General features: G+C 46.1%; 3 protein-coding genes across 7 annotated transcripts in view; 2 read left to right on the forward strand and 1 right to left on the reverse strand.

Annotated features, from left to right (window-relative positions):
• LOC146356488 (major histocompatibility complex class I-related protein 1-like) overlaps positions 1-19,757 on the reverse strand; it is a 29,601-nt gene extending 9,844 nt beyond the window's left edge. The window contains exons 1-3 of one of the 2 annotated variants that reach the window (XM_084841252.1): positions 19,358-19,444; positions 13,698-14,018; positions 12,070-12,105 (exon numbers count right to left, since the gene is read on the reverse strand). In XM_084841252.1, the coding sequence (XP_084697378.1) occupies positions 12,070-12,105; positions 13,698-14,018; positions 19,358-19,433 (433 nt within the window). In that variant the 5' untranslated portion in view covers positions 19,434-19,444. Of the gene's footprint in view, positions 1-12,069; positions 12,106-13,253; positions 14,019-19,357 lie in introns of those variants that run through there. The other variant, XM_084841251.1, reaches the window with a different exon arrangement.
• Positions 1-22,227, forward strand: part of LOC146356487 (uncharacterized) — a 44,549-nt gene that overhangs the window by 21,709 nt on the left and 613 nt on the right. For 2 of the 4 annotated variants that reach the window (XM_084841119.1, XM_084841121.1), the window contains one exon: positions 1,578-11,858. In XM_084841119.1, coding sequence (XP_084697245.1) covers positions 1,578-4,537 — 2,960 coding nt within the window. In that variant the 3' untranslated portion in view covers positions 4,538-11,858. Of the gene's footprint in view, positions 1-1,577; positions 11,860-22,227 lie in introns of those variants that run through there. The other 2 variants (XR_014788655.1, XM_084841122.1) reach the window with 2 other exon arrangements.
• LOC146356489 (uncharacterized) overlaps positions 20,638-22,227 on the forward strand; it is a 79,692-nt gene continuing 78,102 nt past the window's right edge. Inside the window, 1 exon segment of the mRNA XM_084830147.1 lies at positions 20,638-21,628. Coding sequence (XP_084686273.1) covers positions 21,200-21,628 — 429 coding nt within the window. The 5' untranslated portion in view covers positions 20,638-21,199.

Below are 22,227 nucleotides of genomic sequence, written 5' to 3' on the forward strand. Positions count from 1 at the left end.
CTAGAACCCGAATCTCCTGGCTCCCAGTCCAAAACACACTCACCACTTACATCACACTGGCTCTGATTTGTCAATCCTATCTCAAATTGTTGAGCAAATCCTAGCTGCATATTTGCTGTTGTAAAATAGAATTGTAACACTCATTTTCCCTTTTACTACCTTTTATTCATTCTCTCCTTTAACCTTTACATAACTTACGATGCGATCCCATACCCACTTTCCAGGGAGTAAGCCCTAATAGATTCAGTAGGGCTTAGTTTTGAGTAGACATGTATAGGATTGCACTGTTAATCCCATACATCCATTCCTTCTCACCCTATATAATTCCCCCCACCCCATACACACACGCAGTTCTCACATTCCATCTAAATTATATCAATCCAAACCTTGACTGTCATTTGTTTATTTTATTTATTTATTACATTTCTGTATCGCCCAATGGCTGATGCTCTCTGGGCAGTTCACAACAATACTTACGAATACCTGAGTCTCCCTTGGGAGTCTCTTCATGTCAGGGTTGCCTCTGAGTGCAGGGAGTGGCAGAGTAGTTCAGTTTCTGAAGAAGAACCGCAAAACATGGGAGAGGAAGTTTCCCAAGCTTGTCCAGACATGAATAGGCAAACTCCTCAGGTTTCAAATGCCCAGCTGGTTGGAGAAGGCCCCTCTTCACACACACACACACACACACACACACACACACACCCCATGAGAGATAGCAAACAGGGAGAGGCAGGGCTTGGAGAGCCTGAATTCTTAGACACCAGGCGCAGAGCCAAGAGAGAGATGGCTGGGGTGGAGCTTAGGCAGTGTGCCCGACTGGCCTGGCGTGAACAGCTGCGCCTAGAGGCCTCACGAGAGAGAGGGAGATCTCCCCCACCCCACCCCTTAGGTTAGGATACTGAGCCCGCCTTTTCTTCGAACGGTGGGTGACTTTCTTTTGATCCCCTTGAAGGCATTTCCTTTGTAGACTGAGAGTCACTGAGAATTTGCATCTGTATGACCCATTGAGGCAATGGATTGAAAGCCATGGATTGAAGCCTTCTTGTCTGTGTTTGATTTGGCATTTGAAGTTTGCAGTAGGGGCAAAAGGAATCCTAACACTTCATCTCTTTCCCTCTTTATTTCTTCTTTTAAAGTTTACCACTTTCTGTACTTTTTCCTTCCTTTCCTTTCTTCACAGATCAAGTGCTAGGTTGATGGTAAAAAAAAAAAAAAAAAATTAAGCAGCAGTCAAACGATCTGCGCCCTCTGCTGATGTTCGCACCAAATGGGTGTGCCAGAGAGGTGCGCCCCATCTGTCTTCTTTCTTGCAGTGCCCTGGGACCGGTGTACTCCTCAGCATTGGTGCACTGTATTTATAGATCTTACCTTCTTAATCGGCTCAGTTGCGTGAAGTTGCCCCAGAACACTGGGAAAATGCACACACAAAATGATGCCCCAGCACCTAGAAAATCTCCCATCCCCCTCCAATCATTTTCTTCTCTGTTAAGTCCAAATAACAGTTTATTGAGGTTATTCCCCTGGATTGCGGATCTGTTCTTCCTTGATCAATTTTTTTTTTCTTTTGATCTCTTCAGGTGATGAGAGGGGGAGTAATGAAGAGGGTGAGGAGCAGAGAATGAAAACAGAAGAAAAACCATCATGGGAGAACAAGGCCATTTCTTTTGAAGAGGCTGAATTACTTGTAATTCCAATGGTAGAAGAATGTTGTGAAGAAAGCAAAGTAAACATTCACAGTAACAGGGAGACGCTGCTGATATGCTCTGGGTGTGGAAAAAGCGTAAGTCAGCAGAGTTATCTTACTGAACATCACATAGGAGATAAAATATATAAATGCTGGGAGAGTGAAAACCTGTTTAGTCATACCATAAGCCTTGCCTTATATCAAAGAAATCCTGTAGGGGAGAAGGCCTATAAATGTCTGGAGTGTGGAAAAAGCTTCTGCTGGAACTCAAACCTTAAAAGACATCAAAGAATTCATACAGGGGAGAAGCCCTATAAATGCTCGGAGTGTGGTAAGCAATTCCGCTGCAAATCAGATCTTAATTCGCATCGGAGAATCCACACAGGGGAGAAGCCCTACACATGTTTAGTGTGCGGAAAGAGCTTCCATCAGAACTCATACCTTAAGTCGCATCAAAGAATTCACACAGGGCAGAAGCCTTATAACTGTTCAGAGTGTGGAAAGAGCTTCGGTCGGAGCACATACCTTAAAACGCATCAAAGGATTCACACAGGGGAGAAGCCATACAAATGCTGCGAGTGTGGAAAGAGCTTCAGTCGCAGGTCAGATCTTCGTTCACATAAACGAATTCATACTGGTGAAAAGCCATATAAATGCTCAGAATGTGGAAAGAGCTTCTGTCGGAGCACAGTCCTCAAAGTACATCAAAAAATTCATACGGCAGAGAAAACATATATAGGCTCGGCATATGCAAAGCCATTCGGTCATAGCATAAGTCTTGCCGTATATCAAAGAAGCCACACATGGGAGAGGAACTATAAATGTTCAGAGTGTGGAAAAAGCTTTAACTGGCACTCAAACCTTAAAAGACATCAAATAATTCACACAGGGGAAAAGCCCTATAAGTGCTCTGAGTGCGGAAAGCAATTCAGACGCGGCTCGGACCTTAAATTGCATCAAAGGATTCACACAGGGGAGAAGCCCTTTACATGCTCTGTGTGTGGAAAAAGCTTCAGTGATAGTAGAAGGCTTAAATGGCATCATATAATTCACACAGGTGAGAAGCCCTATAAATGTTTAGAGTGTGGAAAAACCTTTTGTCACCGCCCGTACCTTAAATCCCATCAGAGAATTCACACAGGGGAAAAGCCCTATAAATGTCCTGAGTGTGGAAAGAGTTTCAGTCATACCATAAGCTTTAAATGGCATCAAAGAATTCATACAGGTGAGAAGCCATATAAATGCTTGGAGTGCGGAAAGAGTTTCAGTCATAGCATAAGCCTTACCTTTCATCAAAGAACCCACACAGGGGAGAAGCCCTATAAATGTTTAGAATGTGGAAAAAGCTTCTGCTGGAGCTCGAACCTTAAAAGGCATCAAATAAATCACAAAGAGGAGAAGCCCTATAAATGCTCTGAGTGTGGAAAGCAATTCAGTTCCAAGTCAGATCTTAACTTGCATCAAAGAGTACACACAGGGGAGAAGCCCTATAAATGTTCAGTGTGTGGAAAAAGCTTCTCTCAGAGCACATATCTTAAATCACATCAAAGAATTCACACAGGGCAGAAGCCCTATAAATGCTCAGAGTGTAAAAAGAGTTTCAGTCACAGCTCACACTTTAGTGCACATCAAAGAATCCACACTGGAGTGAAGCCCTATACATGCTCAGTGTGTGGAAAAAGTTTCAGTCAGAGCTCACACTTCAATGCACATCAAAGAATTCACACGGGTGAAAAGCCCTATAAATGCTCAGTGTGTGGAAAGAGCTTCAGTCAGAGCACACACTTTAAAAGACATCAAAGAATTCACACAGGGGAGAAGCCCTATCAATGCTCAGTGTGTGGAAGGCAATTTAGTCGCAAGTCAGACGTCCAGTCGCATCAAAGAATTCATACTGGCGAGAAGCCGTATAAATGCACTGAATGTGGAAAGAGCTTCAATCGCAACACAGATCTTAAATCACATCAACGAATCCACACAGGAGAGAAGCCCTATAAATGCTTAGAGTGTGGACAGAGTTTCCGTCACAGTTCACATTTTAATGCGCATAAAAGAATCCACACAGGGGAGGAGCCCTGTAAATGTTTAGAATGTGGAAAGTGCTTTAGTCGGAGCACACACCTTAAAATGCATCAAAGAATCCACACAGGGGAGAAGCCACATAAATGTTCTGAGTGTGGAAAGCAGTTCCGGCGCATGTCAGACCTTCAGTTACATCATAGAATCCATACTGGCGAGAAGCCATATAAATGCTCAGAGTGTGGAAAGAGCTTCAATCAGAGTACGCTCCTTAAAAGACATCAAAGAACCCATACTGGGGAGAAGCCTTATAAATGTTCAGAGTGTGGAAAAAGCTTCAGTGATAGCAGAATCCTTAAAGTGCATCAAAGAATTCACACAGGGGAGAAGCCATATACATGCTCAGAGTGCGGAAAGAGCTTCAGTCAAAGTGCACCCCTTAAAAGACATCAAAGAATTCACACAGGGGAGAAGCCGTATACGTGCTCAGAGTGTGGAAAGAGCTTCAGTCACAGCGCACCCCTTAAAAGACATCAAAGAATTCACACAGGGGAGAAGCCCTATACATGCTCAGAGTGTGGAAAGAGTTTTGGCCACAGCACACACTTTAAAATACATCAAAGAATTCACACAGGAGAGAAGCCCTACCAATGTTCAGAGTGTGGGAAGAGTTTCAGTCACAGCACACACCTTAAATCGCATCAACGAATTCACACAGGGGAGAATCCATACAAATGCTTAGAGTGTGGAATGAACTTCCGTCATAGCAGGAGTCTTAAATCGCATCAGAGAGTACATGCAGTGGGAAAGCATGCAGATCCTAGCAATGAGTGAAATGTGGGAAGATCTTCAAATGGAATGCAACCCTTTTGAAAGATTCAAACTCAGTTATCTAAATATTTGGGGGAGTGGGTTCTTTTTCCCAGTTGAACCTTAACAAGCAATACAGAAGTCACACACAAGGGACCCACTGTTTAACCGTTCAAACTGCGCTAGAAACTTCTGTCAACATGACATTCAGCTGGAACCAGCATGTTGCAGGAAGTCTTACCTGTCTTGTTACTGAGGAACCCACTGCTCACCTGTGACTAATAAACGTTGACTCCCACTGGTGACTCTGTGAGGCCAAACTGCCACAAAGGTGTGTACAGGGCATATTTTTGTAAACCAATGTGACTTCATTTTGAAACGTATCACTATATTGGGAGTGGGTTTTTCAGTCAAACTCTTGCACTGAGAGCATTTTTTAAGTCTATGCTGCCAGCTTTTTGCAATGATGTTTGTTTAAATGATGTGAGTTCGGCTGCTTCTTCATCTAGTCTTTGTCCAGAATTGCTCCTCGGCCTTTTGAATGCAAGGTTGGCTGAGGCCTCTGGTGCTTTGGCTCCAGGCTGCGCTCTTTGGCTCCGGGCTGCGCTCTTTGGCTCTGGGCTGCGCTCTTTGGCTCCAGCCTCCCAGCCACCCATATAAAAGGAAGCAGGAAGAGGCTGCTGGCAGGCTGATCAGCCACTTCTCCTTGAGGCTTGCTTCCTGTGTATATAAGCGTCTGATTTTGCGTGCTTTGCCTGGCTCTCCCTGATGAGCCATTTGGTCCACTTGTCTGTTTGCCCTTCGCTTGCCCCTCCACTGAGCAAGTCAGATCAGTGTGTGTCCTGAGTAAATGAGATGGGCATAAGTGGAGAAAGGTGTATGCCTCTGAGTTACCGGAGGGTAGTATCCGACAGTGTCATTCCAGAAACTCAAATAGTGCCAGCAGAGCTCCCCGGCATCTTTCTGTTGCGCAAGGGGTTGTCCATTATGCTTGGGCAACCAGTTACATGATGGGTTGTGCAAATGGAATGTGCAACCAGCGTTATCTGCCAGTGTGGTGAGAGCCGGTGTGGTGTAGTGTTGGGCTGGGCCACGGGAGATCCAGGTTCTAATCCCCACTCGGCCATGAAGCTCACTTGGGTGGCTTTGGGGCAGTCACTGACTCTCAGCCTAACCTACCTCACAGGGTTGTGGTGAGGATAAAATGGAGCAGAGGAGGACCATGTAAGCCACCTTGGGTTCCTTGCAAGAGGGAAAAAGGTGGAATATGTTTAGCCTTGAGAAGAGAAGACTGAGGGGGGATAGGATAGCGCTCTTCAAGGGCTTGAAAGGCTGTCACAGAGAGGAAGGCCAGGGTCTCTTCTCGATCATCCCAGAGTGCAGGACACAGAATAATGGGCTCAAGTGACAGGGAGCCAGATTCCGGCTGAACATCAGGAAAAACGTCCTGACGGTTAGAGCAACATGACAATGGAACCGATTCCCTAGGGAGGTGGTGGGCTCTCCCACACTGGAGGCATTCAAGACGAGGCGGGACAGCATCTGTCAGGGATGCTTTGACTTGGATTCCTGCATTGAGCAGGGGGTAGGACTCAATAGTCCTATAGGCCCCTTCCAACCCTACTATGATTCAATGAATATAAGTGTAATAATAAATAATAATAAAATGCAGTAACCAATAACCCAGTCGCACACAGATTGCGTAAGTGTGATGCACAACTGCTTGCAGAACCGCACTTGTGCAAACCTAACTTTAGTTGGATTCTTCTCTTGCGCATAGTTTGGAACATGGTTTCCACTACTGCAGTGTCATTTCTGATAACAGAAAGACCCGGTTGGATACTGCCCAGTAATTAATAAAGTACTTTCTCCCACTTATACGTTTGGTAAATCTGGGTGGGAAAGTGCCTTATAATGTTTCCTCTTTAAATCGGCCTGGAATCCATATGAGGAAAAACAGTATGAAGTGTGCATTGGCTTGCAGCCTTTGTCTTGATCCCCCCCTGCATTCCCAAACAAAAACTCAGTTCAACTATTTTGGACTATTGGGAAAAATCTTCATGATTATACAGGACATAAAAGTAAGATAGAATAATGTTTCCATTTTGTTGACTGAATATAGACAGATAGGTCTAAATATTGCTAATAAACATAGGTTGGGGCAGGCAACATGGCCTTCCAGACATTTTGGACTACAACTCCCATCACCCCTCACTATTGGCTATGCCGGCTAGGGCTGGTGGGAATTTTCGGACAAAATGTCCTCAGGGCCGTAAGTTGCCCACCACTGACATAGGTACATCAGATCTAAATTGGGTTAGAGCAGTGGAAAATCTCCTGGACCACATTTCAATGCAGAATGTTCTGGAGAACCCACATCACTGGTGCTTATGTGCAGAAGTGGATATTTTCTAGAGCTAACAAGGAACTTTGTCAGAAGGCCAGCCTCCTCCCATTTCCTCCCTCCCCACCCCCTTACATGAGTCATCAATATGTCCAAAATGTTCATTCAACAAATACGGGGCAGGAGGGTGGACCCTGATAAACTCCAGCTCCTATTTTCATTTGAACTTTGTTTTCCCCCTCTCTCTGGGCGTTTTCCATAAAATAGCGTGATTTTGGAGAATAGTTTTTCTCTGTTAGTACTTCACACAGCATATAGCGAAGCTAGAGAAGTCACTTCCACAAGATGTACTGATGGCCACCACTTTGGAGGACTTTAAAAGGGAACTGGATGGACATATGCCTGGAGGAGAAGGCTGCTAGTCCTCATGGCTCTATGCTACCTCCAGTATCGGGGCAGTATGCCTATGTATACCAGTTGCTGGAGAACATGCGTGGGAGGGTGCTGTTGCACTCGTGTCCTGCTTGTGGGTTTCCCTTGGGCAGCTGGTTGGCTACTGTGTGAACAGAATGCTAGACTAGATGGACCCTTTGTCTAATCCAGCTTGGCTCTTCTGATGTTCTTACGTTCTGTTTTGATGGTCCAGAGGGATGAGTCCAAGCCCCCTGAGCTGTCTGACAGCTCCAGTTCTGAATCAGAGTTGGAACAGCTAGATCAAAGCCTGCGGGAGGAACTTTCCCCAGAGTCCCAAGGCATTGACAAACAGAGGGCCCAGGCCAAGTCGCTGCCTCCTCCCTCCACTGTGAGAACTCAAGTTTCCAAGGAGGAGGAGGAGGAGGAGGGGCATGACTTGAGAGACACTTGGGAGCATCACAAGGCAAAGTGGGCAAAGTCAGGGATGGGGCTCAGATGCTCCTCCAGAGTATCCACTCTTGGAAGCCAACATAGGAGGCTAAGGGAGGGGTGTCACTGCGAGGCAAGTTTGGCCATGAGGTTGATGGGCAAAGTGTTGGCAACTTCATGACCCTCTGGTTCGTCTTCTCAGTTTGGAGGTCAAAGATTAGTCACTTGGAGGCTGTGGCAGTCTGAGAGCTTCCGTGAATCTGTGTTTGTAGAAAGGCTATTCTTTAGCAAAATTAAGTGATAGCCTGAAGCTTTGATTCTCTGTGGTGTTGATTGTGAAAGGGGAGGACAATCTATTTGTGATAAGGGGCCAGGGCTGCCTGTAATTACTCTAGCTGCCCATTCTTGATAGCTCAGAGGAACACCAGGTTTTTTTACTCTTCTGTTCTACTCATAGAAACAGGCTCTGCCTGTAAGCTGCTCTTATATGTGAGTTGTTAGAAGGATTTTAGGTTTTATGTTAAGTGAGTGCTAGCTAGTAAAATGTGTGTTTAATTTCATTTAAAAGCAGCATCTCATTTTTGAACCTGTATTTGTTTTAGCTCTTTAATAAATGAACTTTAATTGGAGCTCTGCAGTTGACTGAGTTTCTTTGCAAAGCCTCTGGACCAGAGCGTTTTTTGTCATGGGTTGTTTTCTGCAAACAGGCCTCCCTGAGAACCCATGCCTTGTAGTAGGGCGCCTTGTTCTCAGGGTGGATTTGTGACATCTGAACCCAGCAGGTGACTTTATCGTGGGTTGTCAGGAATGGCTTGAGAACCAGCTGGCAAGAGTGGCAAAATCCCCTGCCATTCCTCATGATCTCACTAGTGCTGCCGCCATTCTCCCTCCTCCCTTCTCAGCACCCTCTGCCTCAGGACGGATTTTTAATTCTTTTTTTCACAGAAGAAAGGAACTGGAGTGTGCCCCAAACCCGTTTGCAATTTTTTCCAGTCCTGTGCAAGTGTGCAGGAGGTAATGTCCACTGCTAGGAAATTTGCACAAATTCCCCCTTACTGCTCTGCCATGACGTTTGCACAATTTTCCTCTTAGTTTTACTGCTCTGCCTTGAAATGTCTGCAATTTCCCCCTCAGTTTTACTTCTTACCTTGACATTTGTGTATGTTTAACAATCCCGCTCAGTGCTCTGTAACCCATATGTTAGCTAGCAACGGAGACTAGCAGAGGGAAGCAACAAGCATGAAGTAGAGGCAGGTGTTATTACTTCAGTAGAATGTGAAGCAGCCTTTAAAAAAAACCAGTTGTTTGCTTGCAAGGGAAACACCCAAGTGCAGGATGAAGTTGACAAGGATTTTCAAAGAGGGGGATATTTAACTTAGCTAAACAGTGGTCAGGCGGTCTTGCGCACTTGCTCAAGACACGGGGGTGGGGGATAATTGCAATCACGTTCCCACATTCATAAGGGCTCAGAAATTTACATTCTCTGCGATATCATGCAGGAGTGTGAGCAGGATGAGTTTTATTTGGGAAGTGCTGAAGTGGAGGATGAAACTGAAAAGGACACCGACAAGAGGCGGATATGGCTATGCTGGGCTCAATAGCGGACAACGGTCTTGCAGTCGTGTGCACTTGCATAAGAGCCCAGGGGAAAAAATGCAGACGTGTTCCCGCATTCATAAGGGCTCAGAAACTTAAATCCCGTTGGTGATCTGATGCAGGAAGGGGGGAGTTTCCCTCACGCGCCAGCAACCCCAGTGGACCATGTGCAGAAAGGGTGCTGATGCAGGGAATGAGGAAACAAGGATTTCTGTTGCAAAGGCCCCTGGGATATGTGCCAGCAGTGGCCGCGAGGATGGAGAGGGACTGAGGGAGAAACAAGCCATTCCAAGCCATCAAGTGGACAATTAGCTGAGTGCTAATTAATAGCTGAAACAGCTATGGATCCACCTAATTGTAGCATTGTCCAACGCACATTTTACCATCTTGTCAACAAGGATATCATGAGAAACGTTGTCAAATGCTTTGCTGAAATGAAGATATATTATGTCCAGAGTATTCTCATGATCTACTAAACGAGTAATGTTAAATCATATACAAGAAAATGTAATGAACCTTAACAAACTGAGGGTTTAATGTCTACCTCGTCTCATCGAGCCTCAAAACAGGTAACTATTTTCCATGGCAGGGACTAAGCAATGAGATCTATGAAGAGTAAACTGCTCCTGAGTAGGTGCAGAGTTCATTTTCTTCATCTCTGACTAGCGAGATAGAATCAATGTTCATCAGGGATTAGGGCTGAGCTGGTCAACATGGGACATACACAGCCTTGGACCTTATCCCCTTGGGGTCATCAGTATGGCCCATGGCACCATTTCCTCTGCTCTGCACCATTGAATCCATTTCAAGGCGAAGAAATGGCGCAGCTGGTAGGCTGGTTCACTTACTCATAAGTAGATTTGCTGCTGAAATGACCCCGCTCCCCATTAAAAACCCATCATGTGCTTTTGAGGCAAGCTTGCAGTGAATCAAAGTTCCGAACAGTTCAGATGTGACTTCAGGAAGGGAACTCCGAGCAGGTCAGTGTCTTGGAACATGTTCTCTCCTGCCTTTCCTGTGATCCCATTCCCAGGATATACTCCAGGGAGTAAAATATTTGCAGTCAGAAATGAGCATCAAGATAAGGAGGTGGCAGACTCAGTGTTTAGACTGAAAAGTGAGGAAAGCACCCTCTGGAGGTTCACTATATGGGGAGTGAGTTCCTCCCTCTCATTTGGGTTTCACATCCTCTGGATTATGGGAAAGGACATCTGGATTAGATGCTCCTTCTGGACACTGAAATCCGTTTTCCTACACTGGCCAATTAGGAAGGATGCTTGTACCAACCTCCAGCCCCAAGACAGATGTCAGAAGAGGAAGAGGGGCATTCACAGACTTTGTGGGACTAGCTCCACACCCTCCTACAAATTTGTAGGAACAGTCCTGAGAAACTGGCTTTGACAATGATGGAGGGAAGCCTGGGTACAGGGCCAATAGGGAGAGCAGAAATATCAGTGAGGAGGGGGCTGCATTGAATGCCCTTTTCTGGAGTAATAGCTGGAGAATCAGTCACATAGTAAAGACCAAAGGCAGGTAGAGGCGTGTGGTAGGTAGGGATGTCAGAGAAACTGCAACTAAAAGGTTAGTGAGACAGGCCTTACCTTTGCCAAAGCCATGCTGATACTTCTTCGACAGGACTTGTCCTTTTGTATGCTTGATAATTTTAACTTTAATAAAACTTCCCACCAATTTACCCAGAATAGGCGTTAAGCGATCTGAAGTGTTCCAGGAACTATAGTGCAACCACACTAATGTGCACCAACTAATGCAGCTTAGTGCATTTGCTCAAGTATACATTAGCACTAATGTGCACCTGTAAATTAGTGTTGTTGCACATTAGTGCAAGTAGAACGAAATTCTGCTTTAAAAAAATCCGGTTCCATCAATGAGTGGATGATGGAACGAAACGCACCTGACGATCTGTGAAACAGACAAAATGGGTTTAACCAAATCCATACAACCCCAGTGGTGTGTGTAGAAGTACTTTCTTTTATCTGTCCTAAATCTCTTGCCATTGAGGTTCATGGGATGATGCCAAGTTCTAGTATTATGAGAGAAGGAGAAAATCGTGGTCCTATCCACTTTCTCCACACCATGCATAATTTTCTACACCTCTATCATGTTAACCCCTTACCTTTTCCAAGCTAAACAATCCCAGCTGTTGTAACCTTCCCTCATAGGGGAGATGCTCCAGCACCTTGAACATTGTAGTTGTTCTTTCTGCAGCTTTTCCAATTCCAATTACACTCACCATTTTTCAGTCCTCTGATACACAGGCTAATCATAGGACAGGCTTAAAGGAATAATTTCACATTTGGAAGAATAGAGGAATAATTTCACAGAGGAATAATTTCACATTTGAGTTCTCTAAGAGCTCTTAAATGAATAACATCTGGATCCAATGATTTGTTTGTTTTCAATGTGTCCCCACTAGAAAGGTCTTGAAAGTCTTGAAAGGTCTTAAAATGTGTCCCCGCTAGAAAGGTCTAGAAAGTCATCTCTTGTCACCACTATTTGCCTCAGTCCTTCAGACTCCCTGAAAATATCAGTACGGGCACAGCAATCTGCCCTATGACTTCTGCAGTGAAGACTGATGGAAAGAATTCATTCAGCTTCTCTGCAATCTCCTTATGTTCCTGTAGTACTCCCTTGTTATCGAGCAGTCCAATCACCTCCTTTGCCATTTCCCTGCCTCTGTTGTATATAATTAATTTTGTTGTTATTGTTGCTGTAATTGTTATCAGCAATAAAAGGTAAGAGTGGGGTTACTCACTGGATGCTGTGCTGTACCCATCTTCCTGCCGTTTCTCTGCAGAGACAGAATCAGAGTGTCAGAAGTAGAAAGGTCCTCTGGAGATCATCCAGTACCACGCCCCTAGCTTACGGAAAGCTCTTGAACCCTAAACCCTCATCAGCCGCTTCTACACTCTCCCTTTAACAAGCTCAAGCAAGCAACCTGGGTAAGAATACTTCGGGTGCAATCTTATCGGGATGCCCATCAGCCTCAGAACTCGGAGGCTGACGGGCATCCTATGCAGAGTGGAAGAAGTGCAGAGGCGGTCTTTGCCTCCTTGCTCCTCCCGCTCTGCATTTTTGCTAGATGGGCATTTTTGCCCATCTAGTTTGATATGATAGTTTGGATTCCTGGATCTGCGGTCAGAGACAGCACTCCAACCTCGGACCCAGGAATCCAAGCTCCTTGCCCCCTGCCCCCCCTCACAGCTGGCAAGGAGAGAACCTCACTGGTTGCCTCTCTGAGCTCACAAAAGCGAGGGGTGGGGAAAGGAGCGGTTCTTTGGGTGGGGAGGAGACTGGGAAAATGGGGATACAAGCTATCCCCAGCCCTCCCCATCCTCCTTCCCTCCCCCTCCGCAGAGCCCTAACTAGATGGGCAAAAATGCTCATCATCTCTTGGGGCTGATGAGTAATCGCTGTTCTCTCTGCAGCTGCAATCTGTGTCTATGTGTGCTCCCAAAGAAGGTGCCATGGTGTAGGGTCTTCTCTGTTTTATCCCCCATATTTTTGAATTCCCTCCTGTTATGAGACTGAGAGGGGAGATGACATTCCTCCTGGTGAACCCCTTCTTTGCAAAGGTTCCCCAGGAAAAGAATTACTGATAAGTTGTCACCCATCAGGATGAACCTCCCAATGCACCCTAGTCTGTCCAGCTCCTTGGAGAGTTTCTGAGCATACAGAGAGTTCTGAGAGAGCATGTTGGCCTCCAGATAGATGGTATATGGAAAAGCTCCAGAGCGAGTGAGTTAACCATTCTTTTCTGGGGATCTCGGTTCAATAAAAGCCAATCCCTTAGCAGAGACTGATGGTTGTTTTGTCCAATGATGGGATAGCCACCATTTTTTATGTCAGTGGTTTAGCCAGCCAATTAGAAAACTACTTAGTAGCTGGACCCACCTTCTTAACAACGATAAACTTACATCTCAATAGCCCCGTGTTGTTGGAACTAGTCAGTTTATTCTAAAAAAAAGAGAGCTAAGATTATGAGATAAGCCTATTCCGGTTGCCAGGCAAGGTGTCAACTCACCAGATGCTATAGGGGTTCTCTTGAACGATAGCGAAAGTAAGGGTTTTTTCACACCTCCCCTCCAAGATTCGCCAGCCGCTGGCATTACGCCTCCCTCTTTAAAGAGGTGTTCAAAAAAACTGATCCAGTTCCCTGGTGGAGCATCCGTTCCCAGAAGGAGTGGGATTAGGACTACTGTTCCCAGCACCCCCAGTGCCACTTGTGTTGGCTTCCATCAGAGAGGAGGCCTTCTGAGCCTGACCCCTCTCAGCTTTCCACGTGCAGGGAGACTTTTGTTTCGTTGAAGTGAGGGCCGATTGATACGTTCAGCCCTCTCTTCAGCTGCTGTCTAAAATCAAGTAGTTTAGCAGTCCCCTCACCATGGGAGCCAGCCTGCTTCCTCCCCTGCAGTCTCTCATTGGACTCCTCCCAGGCCACGTCAAGGGACTCCTGCAGGCCGGAATGCTCCAAGTGGCACCAGAAGTGGTCCCTGTCCTTGGGGCTGACCTGGATGCTGAGCCAGGTTTGGTAGGTCCCATCCGAGTTGGGGATAACACCCCCATGGAGGGTCTCCTGCTCCAAGAACTTCCTGTCCTTCCAGATGGTCTTGATCTCCTTGGGGTAGAAACCATCAGCCCGGCAGACAAGGGTCTTCAAGCTGTCGTTGCCCACCTTGTGTGCTGCCTTCACTGCTGGGGGCTCTGTGGAAATAGAAACATTGGTCTGTGTTAAGGCAGTGGCTGGGAGAAGACAGATTTTGCACAATCACAGCATTAAGGGATCCCATGTGATCATCTCGTTCAACCCATGGTTCTGAGATGGGACGGGCTGTTCAGGAGCAGGCTATCCTAAGAAGTGAAAAGCTCCGCAGAAGGGGATCACACAGCCTCCATCAGCATCTCGACAACTAGTGTATCCTCAGCTCACCCAGCGAGCTCTTTCTGGACTTTTGGGAGAACATCACCAGGAATCCTCCCTGGCCGAATTGGTTCAGTTCTCTGCACGCTGAAGGCCATCACAGCTCAACAATGTCAACCAACATCATGTTTGTTTATATAGTACATTTATATCCTCCCCGCCACCCCAAATAGGGAATGGTAGTAGCTGGTAGTAGCTGGGAAAAGACCCTTGTCTAAAACTCTGGACAGCCGCTGCCAATCCGTGTAGACGATACTGAGCTAGATGGACCACTGGGATCATATATGATCCTTTCTTTTGTGATGGATCTCAAAGCAGCATAGATGAGGCTGCCATGTGATCCTGCATCCAAGTTAGAAATGTGAACTGAAATGTAAAATCCAGTGGTGGCCAGTGGCGCCAATTTCGGTGGGGCTGTGAATCCATTCTGGATTTAAAAGCTACGAACCTGGACCTGAACCTTTGATGAAAGACAGCCAACAGTCTGTCCCCACCACCACTACCCACCAGCATTACGGCTCCAGTCCTTGCTTGCTCATACTGGTCCCTTCCCCCTTCTAGAAAGGCTGCTGTGCTCTGCCCTCACCAAGCAACCTCCCCATGACCTTCCCCTAACCCAGAATGAAGCCATATAAGTTGGGGGGTGTTTGGAAGAAAAGGCTTCCCATCTCCTCCTCCTAGCCAACCCCAAGCGGCCTTTCCACTAATTTTCTCCATGGGGCTGATCAGATTCAAGGGGGGCACTGCCGAACATGGCTAACCTCACCGTCCCCAGATGCTGTTGCCTCTACATCTTTGAAAAACATATAGCGGCCCTTTCAGCTTCCTCTTTACCTATTCCCACTTCTTTTAAACGTTTCCTCTTTTGAGGTCAAAGGTGCCTGTTTAGACTTCACTGGCAATTTTCCAGTTACGTATAACTTAAATTTGACAGCACTGTGGTCACTGCTTCTAATCACTTTACTGCGTTTTTCAGAACCACTGAGCTATTGTCCCTCCGTTTCTTAAGGGTGCAATCCTATGCATGTTTAGTCAGAAGAAAAAAAAAAGCCCGAAAACACACAGCATTCCCTGGCCAGCCATGCTGGCTGGTGAATAGTGGGAGTTGTAGGACCTTTTTTTCCTTTTTAAACATCCATAGAATTGAGCCTGAAATCTCAGTAAGTAAATTAAACCTCGGTACATAGGACTTTTTCTGCCTGAACATATATAGAATTGGGCCTGAAATCTCAGTAAGTAAGGAGCTGGGGGGGGGGCACTGCTTTCACCTGTCTGCAAATATATTTTGTTATGTTCATATGCTTTCTGTGACTTCTGTGATGTTAGCATGTAACTGAGGCCAGACCTATGCCTTGCATCATATAATTACGAGCCCATCGAGGTAACGCTATATCCCTCTTGTGCGTTTATACCTCATAGGACACACAATGACATCTTATAATTACGATGGGCTCGTAATTATATGATGCAAGGCGTAGGTCTGGCCTCAGTTACATGCTAGAAAGCATATGAACATAAGAAAATATATTTGTGGTATTTTGGATAATGTGGAATAAAAAGCTGGAAATAACACTACAAAAGTGACATGTCGAATGTGCAAGGTGCCCCAACAGCTATCAGTGCACTTCAATACCGCTATAAAGCAGCAGTGCGGATCTAGCCTGAGTAGGCCAGAAGCCTAGCTTTGTTGCTGTGTGTTCGGCCTAAAACAGTTGGATTGCTTATGAAGGCAAGGCTCCAAGGTTTAAAACAAAAGGAGAGAAACGAGAACTTTGTTTGGATCCCTCGAATGGGTCGGCAAAGGTGACTGGCCTGTTCCATAAGGAACACGATTGGCCAGGAGATTTAGGGCGCGATCCTATGCATGTTTAGGCAGGAAAAATAAGTCCTACAATTCCCAGCAGGCCCCAGCCAGCATCCCTGGCTGGACAGATGCTGAGAACCGGAGGACTTTTTTCAGTCTAAACATGCATAAGATTGCACCCTTACAAAGAGTAGCCTGTTAGGGTCAGCTAGAGTTGGTCAGTGACATGGGGTGGGAGTTATTTATTTCTAACATGTATTATTATTATTATTATTATTATTATTATTATTATTATTATTATTACTTATTGCATTGATACCCCGCCTTTTTTCCTCTTGCAAGGAACCCAAGGCGGCTTACATTATCCTCTTCCTCTCCATTTTATCCTCACAACAACAACCCTGTATGGTAGGTTGGGCTGCGAGTCTGTGACTGGCCCAAAGTCACCCGGTGAGCTTCCGTGGCCGAGTGGGGACTAGAACCCGGATCTCCCGGCTCCCACTCCAACACTTTCGCCACTGCACCACGCTGGGCATTAGTGGTGGCCGGCTGTGCTCTGAGCTGGGAAAAGAGGAAACCAATCTGAGAACATTTTTCTGGAGGGAGACCTCGAATCCAGAGGAGGAAGCCGGGCTGTGCGAGTGATTGTTCAGGCAGACAGCAGAGCCCAGCCGCGGGGGGATTCAGTCGGGGGTCTGACCAGGGGTGACTTCAGCATGAGTCCCACGGAAGCTCACCAGGTGACTGTGGGCCAGTCACAGACTCTCAGCCCAGCCCACCTCACAGGGCTGTTGTTGTGAGGACAAAATGGAGGAGGATTATGTACGCCGCCTTGGGTTCCTCAAGGAGAAAAAAAGGCAGGACATAAACATAATAAATAAGTAACTCCCACCCCATGTCACCGACTGACTCGAGCTGACCCCAACAGGCTATTCTTTTTAAGGGTGCAATCTTATGCATGTTTGGACTGAAAAAAGTTCAGGATCATTATTCCAGAAGCAGCAGGAGATCAGCGCACTGTGCAGAAACTTGAGGTGATTTCTCACCCCCACTTATCACTCAAAGTGCATCTGAGAGCTCCTTGATCTTAGAATTGTCTTCCTGAAATTTCTCATTAGAGGGAACCAGAGTCATGAGTGTTTTTGCTGTAGTATAGATGGATGCTAAAATCTTCTTAAGACCTTCCAGCCTTGAAATTTTTTTAAGGCCTTCCAGCCTCGAAATAAATTTATTTGTTTGTTTATTTATTTATTTGCCACCCATCTGGCTAGCTACCCGGCCACTCTACCCAGTGTACCATACAAGTAACAACACCAAATACAACATAATCGACCAAACAACATTGCTCTTAAAAACCCTGACCCACCACAAATGCCCACCTGAACAGCCAGGTTTTCAAAGCCCGGCAGAAGCTCATCAAGGAGGGGGCATGGCGGAGGTCACTAGGGAAGGAATTCCACAGAGTGGGGGCCACCACAGAAAAGGCCCTCTCCCTAGGCCTCACCAGCCTACCTGTCCTGGCTGATGGGACAGACAGAACGCCTTCCGAGGCCGATCTCATTATATATATTGGATAACATCCACATATTCTTTCTTAGGGAGGGAGTTGAATGAGTTAATCATTTGCACTTCCATTGAGTCATCCAGAGTAGGTGTGACTGTTTACAAGGAGTTGGCTTAGAAGGAGGAGGTAAGTCTGGTGTTTTAGCAGCCAGAGGAGCAGGTGTTACATATTTCTGATGAACACTAGTCCTTTCGAGGTTAACCTTTTGAGTAACTGAAGGGCAAGATGACATATCATAGAAACACCCTCATTATCTACTTGCTTGCCCAATTTATGAGGACTTAAGAACAGCCTTGTTTAGAGATTTAAACCTGCCACTAGGCAGATCTGTTAGGTATTTAATTATTTAATTATTTTTATTGGGGACAGGTCCCCTCATGTTTCTGAAAAGGTGGCCCTGCTTTGCTTTTAAAGCAGCAATTTTAAGGGGGAAAGTTTGTGATAAGTCACAATGTCTTGATGAGCAATCCTTTCTTTCTCAGAACGCTCAGTTTTATTATTATTTTAACTGACCAATGTGTTTTACTCTGTTCTTTGTCTTTGATGTGTTCTGTTTTTGTAATGGCTTCTGCTACACAAAATAAACTATATTTGAAGTACATCATAGAACACCCTCGTAGGCCCTATTTGGATGGTAGAAAGAAAAAAAAGTCATCTTTACCAGCAAAGATGGAAAGGCAGCTTGCTTGCAAGTTAACAAGACACTTGTAGGCTGCAGGGCTTTGTAGCCCTTCATCGGCAGACAAATCATTATAATAAGGGTGGACTCATATAAGTTGGCTCAAAGAGGAATTAATGCCTCTTCCTGGCTCCTGCTGGCCCCTGTTAATGCCATTGACATGACTTGGTTAGTTTTCAGAGTGCAAAAATAATTTACTTTATATTTCATTTCATTTATTAGCCAAAGCTGTCTGGGCAGTTCACAGAAATTAAAAACCATTAAAATACATTATATAAAATATAAAAACCATTCACATAATGACATAAAACAAATAACACATACACAACAACAACATATATTTAAAACAATCAGCCAGAGACAATCAAGAGACTCATTATACGCTGCCAAATGCCTGAGAGAAGAGGGCAGTTTTAACCTGGTGCCGAAAAGATGACATTGTTGGCTCCAGGCGGGCCTCGTCAGGGAGATTATTCCATAAATGGGGAGCCACCACCAAAAAGGCCCACTCCATAGGAATTCAAAAATGAAGCAGCAGGAAAGTTGAACAAAACTTGAATAGCTGTCCCTGTGATTTCAATTTACCCAGGACCACTCAGGTGATCAAGCTGAGAGGTTTGGGATCTTATGAGGAGGAGGAGAACACGCACACAACCAATGTAGATGAAAGAAAAGGAGATTTACTGAAATAAAAGAAATAAGCAAAAGTAGAACCTCCCCAAAGAGTTGCATGCTCTCTGAAGCTTAAGAGGTTGCGCGCCTCTTAGGCAAGAGCTTCACACAAAACAGTCCTCAAGAAGTTGCACCCTTCATGGTCAAAACATTGTTACCCCAATGTAGTGCATTAAATGACTAAATATACAGTTAGTCCCTGTTTGTTGCTCAGCTCCAGATTGGTATATACCAAAACCCACTGAGGCAACAGTGATACAGTGTCAGCCAAGCCCAATCCTAAGCCTGCTGTCTTATATCCCAAACCCAAACGGTTAAGTATGTCAGAACAAAGATAACTGCGCCTTATCTAAGCCCCGGACAGTAAAATCCTTTCCCTGAATTCTACCCAACACATACTCACCACACGCTATCAAGTACTTGGCCAGAGCACTTAATACATGTCCCGTGCATCGAGGGTACTGTTGGTATGTGCACATACAAACAGTCCAGATGCAACCACGCCCCTCCTGAACACTGGCAGATTCAGAGGTTTTATACCCTTTTCCCTTGTTGGGGCTCATGAGATCAAAGACGGGTTCAGTATGATCTGAATACATCATGTTCCTAATTTCCAGGATTGATGTTTGTTGAAGACGGACTGACATCTCCTTCCGACCCCCCAACATTTCTCAAGGTTGCTCCTGTGGTCATAACGTGCCGTCCTCTTTTATTGGCCCATTTCCATCTTCTGTAACTGATACTTTGGCAATCTTCAGCACATATCCGAGCACCCCCATTTGGCCTTCCTGCAATAAAATCATTCATTCTCCATTCACACCTCCCCTTCCTGACCTGGGCTAGAATACTTCATATGCACATGACATGGAATGGTTAAAAGTTAACCTTTCCACATTTCATGATGTTCTCAATGGACCCTTAAATGTTTTGGGATGTTTACAATCCAGGCTTGTATTCAGGGTCAAACGTTGCATTCTATTTCTTTTCACACCACATTTGTTACATTGCAAAGAAAACAAGAGTTCATTGTGGCGCCTGAAGTCCCCAAGGTTATCTACTAGGAGCAGGGAGAGAAGTTATAGAGGGAAGCCATCTTCATTGACAAAAATCAAGTAAAGGTGGATTTAAGAAATGAGAGGAATTAATAAAAGTGATATTAGAAGTAAGATATAAACTTAACTATTTAAGGGAAATATATGTAGATGTAAGGAGATGTAGGGAAGACAACATGAAAAAAATAAAATCACACTGTCATCCCCTCTTCCCAGGAAGAGCTGCCTGCTTTTTCTCCCTCTCTTCCGTTCCCTCTCTCTCTCCCTCCCTCTCTTCTGCCTGCCTGCAGGAGTTTAGCACTGTGGTCCCCAGTGGAGGTTGGTGGCTGGTATTTCAGTGGGGTTATACATCTGCTCTGGGCTTCAGTCAGAACTCTAAAGGAGGCATCCCCAAAATGGGTTCAGCACCTTGGAGAGCTCCTTTAGAGTTCTGGCTGGTTCTGACTGAAACCTAGAGCGGATTCACTGCCCTGCTGGTATCTGTTTGCCTTTCTCCACCCTAGCCCAGCTCGCCCAACCATCAGGGTTAATGGGAGAGAGTCAGGATGCCTAGAAAGGCGCTGAAATGGCCACTTCCTCTTCCATCACTGGGCAGAACCCTCCCCTCCAAAGCATCCTGCGGATGCAAAGTACATTTTTGGTGCAAAGGGAGCCCAAGGACTGGCAGGCAGGGAGATGCGAGGGGAGAGCAGGAGAAATGAAAGGGGACAACAGTCACTGAAAGGGGACAACGAAAAGCAGGAAAGCAGCTGTGGATCAGTGGGAGAGGATGCCTGACGTCCCACCCTTCCAAGAGAAAGCGGCCTTTTTAGGTGACCCACACCTTGTCGTTCTTTTCTTCCTCTCTGCTAAGCCAGAGAGGGTCTTGGCTGCACCGTCTTGGCGACTGTGAACTTGGAAGCGATGAAATGGGCTTCCAACCAGTTTGTGTGGGTAGCCTAGGACTGGAAATGTGAAAGGGATCTGGTAGATGACTTTGGGGTGGGGGGAGAGGGGGAAAGAGACAGCTGTCGTGGGCAGGGGAGGGGCTCGGGAAAGCATCTTGCTGCTTGGGGTGTTTACTACCTGCACAGAGGAGGACGTGAGGCCTTTGCGAGACGTGGTCTCTTTGCCCCAGATTCAGCCAGTCCTTGCTTCGGGGAAGAATTTGGCAGTGGAGGAAGGAGTTCCTTCGAGGCCTGCTGGAGGCTAAGATGGAGCGGGAAGTAAAGATGGAACAGCAACACGTAGCTGGCCATGAGGGAGGAAGTGGCCCCTGTGGCATTTGGACTGGGCGCAGTGCGGATCTCTGGGAAAGAAGAGTGCAGGAGAACCTGGGTGGGAGTAACACCAACTCAGATGCAGAGTGCCGGCGCTTCAGGGGGTTCTGCTCCCAGGAGGCCGAGGGGCCCCGAGAGGCCTGCAGCCGACTCCACCACCTTTGCCGCCAGTGGCTGAAGCCAGAAAGACGCACGAAAGCTCAGATGCTGGACCTGGTGGTCCTGGAGCAGTTCCTGGCCGTCCTGCCCCCGGAGATGGAGAGCTGGGTCAGGGAGTGTGAAGCAGAGACCAGTTCCCAGGCGGTGGCCCTGGCAGAAGGTTTCCTCCTCAGCCAGGCAGAGAAGATGAAGAAGGGAGAGCAGGTGAGAGCATTTCATCCTGATCATTCCCAGGGACTGGATATCATCCAAGGAATCGTTGTCCCAGCCCCTACTCCACTGAGGGCCCTCCTTAGGAGACACTTGACGTGATTTGTGAAGTTCCTGAGAAGGATGGGATTCTCCTTTGAACAGGACAGGATTAACATTTAAGAACACAAGAAGAGCCATACTGTGGGTCCATCTAGTCCAGCATTCTGTTCACACAGTGGCCAACCAGCTGCCCGTGGGAAACCCACAAGCAGGACATGAGCACAACAGCACCCTCCCGCCCATGTTCCCCAGCAACTGGTGTATATAGATAGGCATACTGCCTCTGATACTGGAGGTGGCACATGGCTGTCATGACTAGTAACCTTATCTTCCATGAAGATAGCCTTATCTTCCATGAATTTCTCCAGTCCCCTTTTAAATTTGTCCAGGCTGGTGACCATCACTGTGTCTTGTGGTTGCAAATTCTATAGTTCAGTTAAGTCCTGTGTAAAGAAGTTTTGTGCTGGATTTAATCTCTCCTGCATCTCCCACCATTCAACTTCGTGGGATGGCCCCATTGGGTTCTAGTATTCTGAGGGAGAAAAACGTCT

Source organism: Heloderma suspectum, chromosome 2, assembly GCF_057233095.1.
Source record: "Heloderma suspectum isolate Gila_16-S chromosome 2, 16-S_ref, whole genome shotgun sequence".
NCBI classification, from domain to species: Eukaryota; Metazoa; Chordata; class Lepidosauria; order Squamata; family Helodermatidae; genus Heloderma; species Heloderma suspectum.